At 48.2% G+C, this 13366-nt stretch overlaps 1 protein-coding gene and 2 non-coding genes across 3 annotated transcripts; 2 read left to right on the plus strand and 1 right to left on the minus strand.

Annotated features, from left to right (window-relative positions):
* Window positions 1-75: 75 nt before the first annotated feature.
* On the minus strand, window positions 76-7380 carry LOC117740521 (CD99 antigen-like). The gene is made up of 13 exons (XM_034546982.1): window positions 7265-7380; window positions 6945-7000; window positions 6399-6452; window positions 5702-5734; window positions 5562-5603; window positions 5382-5420; window positions 4974-5027; window positions 4693-4773; window positions 4026-4058; window positions 3903-3923; window positions 689-805; window positions 536-583; window positions 76-391 (listed from the first exon to the last, which is right to left on the minus strand). The coding sequence occupies exons 1-13, from the start codon at window positions 7378-7380 to the stop codon at window positions 363-365; spliced, it is 723 nt and encodes a 240-aa protein (XP_034402873.1). The 3' UTR covers window positions 76-362.
* Window positions 7381-10802: 3422 nt separating this feature from the next.
* Window positions 10803-10873, plus strand: trnag-gcc. The gene has a single exon. It is a non-coding gene; the product is annotated as a tRNA-Gly (tRNA).
* A 304-nt stretch (window positions 10874-11177) lies between these two features.
* On the plus strand, window positions 11178-11250 carry trnam-cau. Its single transcript has one exon. It is a non-coding gene; the product is annotated as a tRNA-Met (tRNA).
* The last annotated feature ends 2116 nt before the right edge of the window (window positions 11251-13366 follow it).

Consider the following 13366-nt stretch of genomic DNA (forward strand, 5'->3'; position numbering starts at 1 on the left):
TGTTCCTCTCGCGCGATTCGGATGAACAAACCTTTTAGGACTTAAGGGGCTAAAGAAAACCCTGAACCACAGAGACAGAGGCCGGGTTCACAGCGGATGAAGAAGCACCCCGAGGTGCCACCTTTCTGCAGCGACGGTGTTTTATTTTACGACGTGCCGTACTATAAACAATATGAATAATGTACAGTATGTGCTATGAATGATCCCATACATGATGACATAGGGAGACAGATGGCTTGTTGACTGAAGGAAGAGGTTTCTGGTGTGAAGTTCTAACGGGCCTCCTTTCACCAATGGCAGTTGATTGACAGTTGATTGACAGTTGAAGGAAGTGGAGTTGTGTTGAGGCGGTCCACTGACGTCTAGGACGTCCTGAGCAGGTTGCTGAAGACTGAGAGAACAGATTAAAGAGCTCACTTCCTATTCATATTCAAAACTACATATGGGAGAACTATATGTCGAGTTGATTTCTTCTGTTTCATATAAGCAATCACAGCTTTTCTCTTTTCATGAATTTGAATAAACAAGAACCCACCTTGAGGATCCGACTGAGCCCCCTGGTGGCCTTTCTCTGGATCTGCACCTAGACAAGCAACGCGGCGTCGGTTATGACACAACGGCACCAGGTTTTATTTGAGTCTGGGGACTCATGTTGTAACTTTGGCAGATAAATAAAAACATAATTAACCTCCTTGAATCTTGAAGCAGAGCTTTTTCTTCTGGTAGGCAAAGTAACTGGTTGCTGCTCCCAGCAGAGCGACGCCGATGGCGCTGGCGATGCCAGCAATCTGTCCAGATCCAGCTTCTACAGGACACACACACACACACACACGGTGTTACAGCAAAGTGTTTACAGTTCAACCAGAACCATCAGGATTGTATCGCCGGCTGCGTCATCGTTATCTTCGTTTGGACCTTTCATGGTTTCTCTGATGTTCCGACAATATCCTTCTTTTTGCTTCCATTTCTATTCATAGAGTGCACATGTACTGATGTGAGGGATAAAGTTAAGTTTAACTTATAGTTAAGAAAATTAATCCAATATGTTTTTTTTGTCAACCTTTCTATCTTTAATAAGAAGAATGCAGATGTTGGTAAATCCTTGTGTCTGATTGGCTGTTTCTGCTCAGAGTGACATGTGATGAGTCACGTGATCACTTGATACGTCCTCACGTTTTCTCTCCTAATGGTGAACACATAATAATATTCATTCATTAGGACCAATGTTCCTAAACTGAGCTGTCATGTCCTCAGTTCGCCACCAGGTGGCGGCCAACAGCTCCAGGTGTAGTGCACCAGAACAAAGTGTACTATGTGAAGCAACACAAAGACAACAACATTCAGACTGCAGTGAAACGAGGAGAACAGGGACCAGATGTACAGTGAACACACCCAAGCTGCAGGGCACACACACACACACACACACACACACACATATCACACACACACCACACATTTCACACACACACGCACACACACACGTCTTGTGATGGTGCTGTGTGTTAAAACAGGGCGTCGCCTCCACATAAACAACACAGGATGCCTCATGACGAGCCCCTGGGAAATGCTGAGCATGTAGACACACACACACACACACACACGCACACACAAATCACAAACCACACACACACACATGCACACACACACAAATCACAAACCACACACACACACACACACACACACACAAATCACAAACCACACACACTTACAAACACACAAACCACACACACACACACGCACACACACACACACACACACAGAAATCACAAACCACACACACTTACAAACACACAAACCACACACACACACACAAATCACAAACCACACACACTTACAAACACACAAACCACACACACACACACGCACACACACACACACACACACAGAAATCACAAACCACACACACTTACAAACACACAAACCACACACACACACACAAATCACAAACCACACACACTTACAAACACACAAACCACACACACACATCTGCATATAGAGGAGAATGATAAGCATCCTGTTATGAAATGTGTCACATTGTAACAAGAAGTCCCAAATACGCGTCGTCCTGCTGCTCCATCCTAACAATGTTCTGAGATTATTATTTATTCATGATATGGTACGCTCTGACAGATACTAAAGTATCGTGTTTTTAATATATAGTGTGTGCTTTGCTCACAGAATGAAGTCGATTCACTCCGTGAGCTTCATTTGAATGAAGATGTCTGGAAACATGAGCCGTACAGGCTCAATGCAGAAGGGTTGTTGTTGTTGTTCCTGCAAGCTCATTGGCTGATGGAATCGTGTTAAAGTGTTTTGATGCATCACGCCCCAACATTTCGTTTCAGGGCCCCGAGGCCCCCGGGGGCCCCTGAGGGTCTGGGGAGCCCCGTGTACTGGGTTGGTTCTGCAGCCTCTCGTGGGTCACGAATCAAACACACTGACGTGAGCGCGGCTTTTATTCATTATGCTTCACACAGCTCATGACTTTACATACCAGACCCCAGAAAGCACGAAAAGAACCCGCCAAAATAAATACGCTGAGCGCCAGCAAAGAGAAAACATCTATGTATGTGTGTATATATAGATATATATCTATATATACACACACATTCTACAGCTTCAAGTGAAGTCCAGAACAGCTTCTCCACATGATCAGTAACTGACTCATCAGACACTTCACTTCCTGTAATAAGAGCTCATTATTCAGGCACCCCCCGATGTATTCTATAGAAGCCACATCCTCTCGCAGCGCATGTGAGTCACGGCGCCGCTGGGTGGGGAGTGGCGGGTCGCGCCCAGACGCCGGGTGCCCGGTAAGTCTGGAATAACAGGGAGGACCTTTCTTTTATAGTCGGAGAACGGCTCTTCACGTTTGACACCAGACTTTACAGATCAAGCACAGACCTGCAGCTGTGAGGGTCCATGAGGCCAAAGGGCACAGGAAGTGTATGCAGGGTTTCAAAATAAGAGGACGAATAAAAATATTTAAAAAGTATCCCGGTTTTCAATCACCACACCAGATATTGTTTTTATCCAGGACCGAGAACATCAGACGTCTGTAAACCTCAGAGCTGAGAGCCAATCAGAAGTTAAAGGGAAACGTGTCTAATCAGTGTTGAGGGTAAATGTCGTCCATTGAAGCAACCCATCCTCTGAGTGCAGGCATTACGGGCGAGGACACACTTGGCAGTGTGACTTGGACCAGAGCCAGAGGATATCAGGAGGGAGGACTACTTAGAGAACTACTTCAAAGGACTACATTCACCATCATCCACATGAAAGGCGTCAAACCTTCCCTTTAAACGGATGGTTCAGGGCATAGCGTGCAGCAGATCCATGGCCCTCTCTAACAGAGGGGTTAACATTTGCTTTAAGTTGGACATCCATATATAGAACTCTTCTGGCATGTTAGCATTTAGCATCTTCAGGATTTGGCCCCACGGAAGGTCTGGATCTGCAACGACACACAATCGGAGCAGGGTTTTAGCCAAAGGAACCAGACCGGGGCTGCTAATGTGAAGAACACTAAGCCAGCTGCCATCCTCACAGACACCAGACTTGTGAGGGGAACATAATCCAAATGCAGCTGGTCAGATATCTGGAGTGATCCACTGGCAATGCCCGCGATACGGATGGTGGCTGACTAAGGTACAGCGAGGCGAGGAGCTGCCGCTTTCAGAGTCACCAGCAAATATGTCAAACTACTTAAACACCAACACAACAACACAACAACTGTTGTTAGGCGACGACACAGAAGCAGAGAACACAACTTCCTCTGAGGTGGAAACAGGAAGTGCAGAAAAGATCAGTCTGCAGGGAGACATAACGACACCCACACGGACAGACACCAAGACAGGAAGTAGATCCAGAAGAGCTCCGGACCAGATCAGACAGGGATTTACCTTGAGGCTGGTCAGCTCCACCTGTAAGAGACACACAATGCAAATCAGTCTACGATGATGACGGACAGGTGTCGCTGCTCTTCTGTATGAATGAAGGAACTGTTCACTAGAACAAAAACGTACCGTGAGGATCCGAGCCGGGGTCCACCCCTCCACCTGGATTCAAAAGACAGAAGAGAGTGTTAATAAGCGGTTAGCATAGCTGCTCCTTCATGAGCAGAATCTGAAACCCAGCCATGTGGCTCCAATCAGGCCGAAGAGCCCGTGGGCTTTTCTTCTCTGCTAGAAGAACAACGAATGACTTCCATGCTCTGAATCCACAAGAGACACGAGACAAAGAACGTATAAGAAGCTACAATAGTTTTATATGTCTGATTGTATTGAGCTGCTCAGTATTTATAAATGTGGCCCTTTCTGAAATAAATTGAACAGCGCGCTCACTAAACCAATAGATATAAAAGTATTCCTAATTATAATAATAAATGCACATGTATCATGCCAGAACGACGCGCTTCCTCATGAAGTACTGAATGAAATCTACCAGCAGGCAAAGCATCATGGGAACTCGTGACAAAAGTAATGTCATCCTACCAAACTAGCCAGCGTTGATTAAAGTGTCTCTTCCATCGCTGTGGTTTCAAACTCAGGTGTGACCTGAACTGACTGATCAGAAGCACCCTGGGGTGCTGCACTAAACTCTGTGACAGTGAGCTGCCGGCACCACAATCGGAACGCAGCAGAGGAATTAAATGCATAATCAAAAAGGAGAAATGTTGCCGTGCTGTCTTACCCCCATGTGGGCGGCCTCCATCGGGCTTGTAGTCTCCGCCACCAACATCAAATAAGTCGGAGTCACCGAAACTGCCTCCGCCTTCAAGAAGTGAACACAATGTACAACAAAGTGAAGATTAAAATGTTCTACGAGGAAGTTACATGTAAAAGACAAGCAGAAATAACACTACGAACCACAAGGATGGACCTGCTCTCATATGTTCATTACTAAATGTTCTAGCTCTGGACTATGAAGGACATCACCAGTCTCCTCTAGCATCCATATAAATGACGACTCACCTCCTCCACCACTTGGTGGCTTCACGGCAGGTTGATCCGGTTTGGGGTTGGGATCTGTGGGCACGAAGACACCATCGATCATACAGAAGGAAAGCTGATTCGTTAAAGGAAAGAATTCCCATAAATCATTGCCAATCCATACGCTGGCTCAGAGCCAAAAGATGCTCCTTTATTATTATTATCCAGGTTACACTCAACAACTTTATTCTAATCAGCACATTCAGATCCATGTGACCTCAGCTGACCCTCAGCATTAGGGTTCAGTGTCTTGCTCTATAGAGCATGTCGGCTGCCACACGAAGAACACTTCTGCTTTTATAGACTTGTTGTTGTTGGAGAACAAAGAAAACACAGAGTACTAAAAACATTAAAACTCTATACTGTGGAGACCCATTGTAATGTCCTTACCGGGACCGACAGCGTCCTCCAGATCCAGTCCAAAGCCACCTAGAATACACAAAGACAATACAATAATAGGTTATCGTCACAAACCTAAAACTAGATGTGTTAACCTAGTTTTAGGTTTACACATCTAAGAGCAGAACTATCTGCGTGGCCCAAACCACAAGAGGGAAATCGTTACGGTACCAGAATCTCCAGAACTTGGTTTCTTGGGTTTTACGGGCTCATCTGTGGAAAAACATGTGCATATTAGACAAGGACATACATATCATATCAGGATGTGTGAACACATGACCTCTCACTCTAACGTGCACGGTGTGATTTACCTGTACCAAAGGCGTCCAGAAGGTCCAGCCCACCTGAGGAGAGAGGGAGCAGAAGAGCTTTACACACTTCAATCGGTCCAGAACCACCATTGCATGCAAACTGGACTTTGTTTGTTCATCAGTTTGGACTCCCACCTCTTCATAGCTGAGATGTTTCCATCAGGCTTCAGCCAATCACCAACACCACATATTTGTAATTACACCCACAGTACACTATCAAACAGGAAGTGCTTATTTAGTGTCTGTCATGTGGTTCAGCTGTGGACTGGTTTCAAACCGGTCTGATCACATGTGTGGTTTCTCGGCTCGATTGTAAAACTCAAATCTAAAATACAACCCGGGATATTAAAAATGTCCACATGTCGTGCTTTGAATAAAAAGGAAGCGCCTGTCACGGCATTTAGCAGAAACATTCAAATGAATCGTGTTCCTCAGCGCCGCCACCAGGGGGACGTTTCAATGTGTGCAACACTTTATGTACAAGTACCTGCAGAACTAAAGACATTCCCATCGGCCTCAGCCGGACTTAAAGAAGCAACATTACGCGGTCATCATGAGTGTGCCACGGTTCAGATGTTAGCATGTAGCTCAAAGCTGCTAGCATGTTCATCAAGGTCAGGGGTCACCAGAACCCCCTCCTCTGTTGAAACTCTCGGTAGCTGATCGCCTCATGAAGCAGAGGCACTCTGATACAAACCATCACTTTTGGGCTTCTCCGGGGCCTTCGGTTGGGGCTTCTCCGTCGGTGGGACTAAGGAACACAAACAATTGAGTGGCGTTACTGTCTGACAGCCGGTTAGCATTTCTACCCAGAATCCCCTCTGTCGCTCCCGACTTTACCCTGAAGTGTGCCGACCAAGAACATTTACTAAAGGTCTTCCTCAGCTTGTTTCATACTTAGGTCGCATCACCCATCCCCCGAAGAAGACCACGACACGTGAATGAAAGCTCTGGTACAAAGTGGACTCTAAAGGCTTTGTCTATTTCTTCATGTTAGCATACAGTAATACCCTAATACCCTACCCGGTCTGACCCAGGTCCGGGGTCAGGTTACTAACCATGTGGACCAGGGAAGACTACATTCACATGGGGACATTGTACAGTATATAGGGTGTGTGTGTGGTTGTTTATGTGTACGCTATATTAATAAAGTTGTCACTGCTTCATCCGGCCATCCGACAGCCCTCTGTGACGGGAACTGAGCCGCCAACAGAACCACAATGAAGAGCATGTGGTCACTCACCTGGATCGTCCAGCGCCACGGACAGGTCGAACCCTGAGAGAGGACGACATGAGCAACGTTATTACATAGGAGCTCTGGACCGAGCCACGCCGCTCGGGGGTTTCCCTGCATGGTGGCTGCACATGTGTTCTGTGCTGCAGGGAGTCCTGCACTGTGTTGGTTGGTTCCTATGGCAACGCTGACTGACTCAGGCGCATGAGTCAGTGAGTGAGGCGTTTCCCTCGCATGGCGACGCTGAAGCAGGAGGTGAAGCTGCTGAAGTTGTGAGATACGCACCCATAAAAGTCTTCAAAGGGCTTTATCTTACTACACATACATACCATAATGGATCATATGGGGCCATAACCAGACTGCTGATACCAGCTCCACACTGCTGCAGTGACATGAGCTTAAGGCTGGAATACACAATCGTAGGACACGTGGGCAGGGACGCCATCATGGACCGACATCGTATTTGAACATATATATGCCGGTGGGCTCTCACACACACACACACACACACACACACACACACACACACACGTCTTTGTTTACATGAGCATGTCACCTCATGACATGAAGCCAGAGTAAACAGCACCTTTCTGTTAACAGCCAGAGAGTCAATGCTCTTCAGAATTAAAAGTCCATGGCTTCTTTCATCATTAAATCAGCGGCATAACATGGTCCTAAAATGACAATATCTTTTATATATTTGTATTTATTTCTGGTTCAATATCTCATCAAAGAAGAGTAACTTGGGTAAACAACAACAACTCGGGGGGATTCAGAGTCAGCTGCTGAGTCCAGAGGCTTCAGCAAAGCTTCAGCTTCTTCACTGGAATCAGACACCTGGACTCTGCACCTTCACCTGGCCGGTTGCGTCCGACCAGGTGAAGGAATGTGGAGTCTGGAGGTCAGATGTTAACCATTGAATATTTAGCTTGGAGCAACTGTTGTGATTTGGAAGAACCTGAACTCATCATTTGGCTATTAAATATCAGATTTTTGGACTGGATTGAGGTGAATGAGGTGAAAACAATGAGCTCATTCGTCTTCAAGCTTTGGTTAGACTAACACACACACACACACACACACACACACACACTCTGCTCCTTCTCCGAGTGAAACCTGACTCAACACGTCTTTGTTGTGGGTTTCACCGTCATGCTCGTCATGTTCCAGACGCCATCCCAGAATGAACAGAATTAAGAGATCTCTGCAACACCCTGTTCTACATGCACTGTTACGTCAGCGCACACTGATGAACACAGACTGTGTATAAGACGTGGACATAGTTACAGAAACATCGCCTTTTGGTTTTGATTTATGGTGGTCGCCATCTTGTTTTTATGAGTACATCAATGCATTATGTTACAATTAACTTGCATGAGGTGAAATTACACAGTGAAAGGGTTAAAGTTGTCACACGAAAACACGGACGACACCCAGACCAGACGAAGCGGTGTGAGCAACCTGTCAATCACAGTAAGCCCCGCCCGAAAGCCTACCCTGCTTTATGGTCTGTCTGACTCTAAATTACATTAATTTACTAAATGAACATCATTCTGCATTGAAGAAGACTTGAAACTAGAGATTGAGACCAAAAACTAATGTTTACAATGTTTACTGAGGGAATAAATCAAGAGAAGTAGAGTCATTTATATAGACTTCTATACAACCAGAGGAGTCGCCCCCTGGTGGTCAGGAGAGAGAATGCAGCTTTAACACATGAAGCATAGACTTCTATACAACCAGAGGAGTCACCCCCTGGTGGTCAGGAGAGAGAATGCAGCTTTAACACATGAAGCATAGACTTCTATACAACCAGAGGAGTCGCCCCCTGGTGGTCAGGAGAGAGAATGCAGCTTTAACACATGAAGCATAGACTTCTATACAACCAGAGGAGTCGCCCCCTGGTGGTCAGGAGAGAGAATGCAGCTTTAACACATGAAGCATAGACTTCTATACAACCAGAGGAGTCGCCCCCTGGTGGTCAGGAGAGAGAATGCAGCTTTAACACATGAAGCATAGACTTCTATACAACCAGAGGAGTCGCCCCCTGGTGGTCAGGAGAGAGAATGCAGCTTTAACACATGAAGCATAGACTTCTATACAACCAGAGGAGTCGCCCCCTGGTGGTCAGCAGAGAGAATGCAGCTTTAACACATGAAGCATAGACTTCTATACAACCAGAGGAGTCACCCCCTGGTGGTCAGCAGAAAGAATGCAGCTTTAACACATGAAGCATAGACTTCTATACAACCAGAGGAGTCGCCCCCTGGTGGTCAGGAGAGAGAATGCAGCTTTAACACATGAAGCATAGACCCTTCGCCCATGGTGCCCGGCCTTTTTGGAAAAAAGGACCCACACAGCTGTGACGATTTCACAAGCAAGTGGATCTTGAATTATCTGCGGTCACAAACACATTTTTTGTCAGTAAGTTTCTTCAGCCCGCCAATGCATCAATATCATGATATGAAGGTTGTGAGTTTGACTCCACATAGGGAAAGTGAGTAGACTGATTATGAAAAAGGCCAATCGGTACATTTTGTCTCCTCCTATGAATCGCCACCTTAACGTGGTGGAGGAGTTTGAGTGGCTCACTGATCCTGGGAGCTATGTTGTCCGGGGCATCAGCCCCTGGTAGTCTCTCCCAAGGCAAACAGGTCTCGGGGGAGAGCCCAGACTAAGAGCGGTTCAATAAACCCTGATGATAAGCAGCCCACGGACTGAAGCTACCTTGCCCGGACAAGGGAAACCGGGGCACCCTCCCGGAGCCAGACCCAGGAGGGGAGCTCGTCGGCGAGCGTCTGGTGGCCGGGCTTTCTCCCATGGGGCCCGGTCGGGCTTAGCCCGAAAAAACATCATGGAGCAGCAGTCACCCTGTGGACCCACCACCCGCAGGGAGAATTATCGGGGTCGGGTGCTATGTAGACCGGGCGGCGGGCCAGGCGGGAGACCTGGGCGGGCCGATCGCCGGTGGCACAGACTAGCTCTAGGGACGTGGAACGTCACCTCACTAGCGGAGAAAGAGCCGGAGCTGGTGCAGGAGGCGGAGCGGTACGAGCTAGATATAGTTGGGCTCACCTCCACGCACAGCATGGGCTCTGGAACCAAGCTCCTGGAGAAGGGTTGGACTTTGTCCTTTTCTGGAGTTGCCCAGGGTGAGAGGCGCCGGGCGGGAGTGGGGATACTCACGAGCCCCCGGCTGAGCGCCGCTGTGTTGGAGTTTTCCCCGGGGAACAAGAGGGTCGCCTCCCTGCGCCTACGAGTTGCGGGGAGTAAGGCTCTGACTGTTGTTTGTGCTTATGCACCCAACAGCATTTCGGAGTATCCGGCCTTCTTGGAGTCGGTGGGAGGGGTAGATCTTCTAGGAGGGATTTGTAGCCTATGATGTAGAAATCCGAAGGGGGGTGATTAGGAGCAGCGGCCTGACTAATCTGATCCTAATTGGTGCTTTTTTGTTGGACTTATGTGCTCGTCACTGGTCATAACAAACGCCATGTTCAAGTACAGGGCTATTTATAAGTGTACATGGTACCAGAATAACCAAGGCCAAAGATCGATGATCAACTTTGTGGTCGGATCATCAGAACTTTGGTCGAATGTCTTGGACGCCCCGGGGAAGAGAATAGCAGAGCTGTCTACTGATAGTCACTACCTGGTATGGAGTTGAATGTGACAGCTGGGGAGGCTGCTGGAACAACCTGGTAAACCCAATTGTGTACTGAGGGTGAACTGGGAACGTCTAGCTGAGGCCCCTGTCCGTGATATCTTAAACTCCCTCCTCCGTAAAGAAAACATATGACTGGGCATCCTACGACGTCTCAACTTCTGTGGAGATCTGAGTCGTAGCATGTCCAGATGTGTAGCATGTGAGCATTGGTGGTTCAGTGGTAGAATTCTCGCCTGCCACGCGGGAGGCCCGGGTTCGATTCCCGGCCAATGCAACATCTGTTTTTAGAGAAAGGACGCACAAAGCGGTGATGATTTTACAATGTCCGAGGAGGAGGAGGGCTTTGTTCTGTTCTTGGCACCCTACAATATATCAGTCGGTCATAAACATGTATTTGCTAGGGTTTCTTCAGCCCTCCAATGCATCAATATCATGATGGGAAGGTTGCGAGTTCGACTCCCACATAGGGCAAGTCGGTAGGCTCTTTTGTAAAAAAAAAAAGGCCAATCGGTCAAATTTGTTCAAGTTAATAAAAAGAACGTGTGGTCTTCAATTGGCGAACGTTAGCTGCATTGTGTGCCTCGTTGGCGCAGTAGGCAGCGCGTCAGTCTCATAATCTGAAGGTCGTGAGTTCGACCCTCACACTGGGCATTTGTTTTGACACATCTTTGCCTAGGATTATATGCGGTCACACACAAATATTTGCCAGGTTTCTTTCAGCCCTCCAATGCATCAATATCACGATGGGAAGGTTGCGAGTTCGACACCCACATAGGGCAAGTGAGTAGGCTGTTAGGTGGCTGTGAGTAGTTCTGGTTAGAAGGTCGTTGGTGCTAATATATTAACAGGCTTTTTAGATAGCACTTTGAGGGACTGCTGAACCTGACCAAAAAGTTCCTCCGTGGAGCTCTTGCCAGCCTCATCTTGGCAAGTAGTTCTATCTTGGCAGGTCGATCTTCTAGGAGGGATTTGTAGCCTATGATGTAGAAATCCGAAGGGGGGTTATTAGGAGCAGCGGCCTGACTAATCTGATCCTAATTGCAACATCCTTTTTCGAAAAAGGGAAAAACACAGCTGTCATGATTTTGCAAAAGTTCTGCTGGTTGTTCAGCCTGACAGCAGCAGGAAGGAAGGATTTGCAGTACCTCTCCTTCACACACTGGATGAACCCGGGAAGAGTCTAGACTAAGAGCACTTAAGAAACAAACTGAATAGCGGCCCAAGGAATGAAGCTGCTTCGCCCGGACAAAGGAAACCGGGGCACCCTCCCAGAGCCAGACTCAGGAGAGGAGCTCGTCGGCAAGCGTCTGGTGGCCCGGGCCTTCGCCCATGGTGCCCGGCCTTTTTGGAAAAAAGGACCCACACAGCTGTGACTATTTCACAAGCAAGTGGATCTTGAATTATCTGCGGTCACAAACACATTTTTTGTCAGTAAGTTTCTTCAGCCCGCCAATGCATCAATATCATGATATGAAGGTTGTGAGTTTGACTCCACATAGGGAAAGTGAGTAGACTGATTATGAAAAAGGCCAATCGGTACATTTTGTCTCCTCCTATGAAACGCCACCTTAACGTGGTGGAGGAGTTTGAGTGGCTCACTGATCCTGGGAGCTATGTTGTCCGGGGCATCAGCCCCTGGTAGTCTCTCCCAAGGCAAACAGGTCTCGGGGGAGAGCCCAGACTAAGAGCGGTTCAATAAACCCTGATGATAAGCAGCCCACGGACTGAAGCTACCTTGCCCGGACAAGGGAAACCGGGGCACCCTCCCGGAGCCAGACCCAGGAGGGGAGCTCGTCGGCGAGCGTCTGGTGGCCGGGCTTTCTCCCATGGGGCCCGGTCGGGCTTAGCCCGAAAAAACATCATGGAGCAGCAGTCACCCTGTGGACCCACCACCCGCAGGGAGAATTATCGGGGTCGGGTGCTATGTAGACCGGGCGGCGGGCCAGGCGGGAGACCTGGGCGGGCCGATCGCCGGTGGCACAGACTAGCTCTAGGGACGTGGAACGTCACCTCACTAGCGGAGAAAGAGCCGGAGCTGGTGCAGGAGGCGGAGCGGTACGAGCTAGATATAGTTGGGCTCACCTCCACGCACAGCATGGGCTCTGGAACCAAGCTCCTGGAGAAGGGTTGGACTTTGTCCTTTTCTGGAGTTGCCCAGGGTGAGAGGCGCCGGGCGGGAGTGGGGATACTCACGAGCCCCCGGCTGAGCGCCGCTGTGTTGGAGTTTTCCCCGGGGAACAAGAGGGTCGCCTCCCTGCGCCTACGAGTTGCGGGGAGTAAGGCTCTGACTGTTGTTTGTGCTTATGCACCCAACAGCATTTCGGAGTATCCGGCCTTCTTGGAGTCGGTGGGAGGGGTAGATCTTCTAGGAGGGATTTGTAGCCTATGATGTAGAAATCCGAAGGGGGGTGATTAGGAGCAGCGGCCTGACTAATCTGATCCTAATTGGTGCTTTTTTGTTGGACTTATGTGCTCGTCACTGGTCATAACAAACGCCATGTTCAAGTACAGGGCTATTTATAAGTGTACATGGTACCAGAATAACCAAGGCCAAAGATCGATGATCAACTTTGTGGTCGGATCATCAGAACTTTGGTCGAATGTCTTGGACGCCCCGGGGAAGAGAATAGCAGAGCTGTCTACTGATAGTCACTACCTGGTATGGAGTTGAATGTGACAGCTGGGGAGGCTGCTGGAACAACCTGGTAAACCCAATTGTGTACTGAGGGTGAACTGGGAACGTCTAGCTGAGGCCCCTGTCCGTGAT

The sequence above is a fragment of the Cyclopterus lumpus genome, chromosome 2, assembly GCF_009769545.1.
Source record: "Cyclopterus lumpus isolate fCycLum1 chromosome 2, fCycLum1.pri, whole genome shotgun sequence".
NCBI lineage: Eukaryota > Metazoa > Chordata > Actinopteri > Perciformes > Cyclopteridae > Cyclopterus > Cyclopterus lumpus.

Coding starts and splice junctions, on each gene's coding strand:
- LOC117740521 (XM_034546982.1), bottom strand. CDS start 7,380: ATGGCGTCCCTGCCCACGTGTCCTACGATTGTGTATTCCAGCCTTAAG. Junction 5,735..6,398: donor GGAGAAGCCCAAAAGTGATG/GTTTGTATCAGA, acceptor CTCTCTCCTCAG/GTGGGCTGGACCTTCTGGAC. Junction 392..535: donor GGCTCAGTCGGATCCTCAAG/GTGGGTTCTTGT, acceptor CTGTTCTCTCAG/TCTTCAGCAACCTGCTCAGG.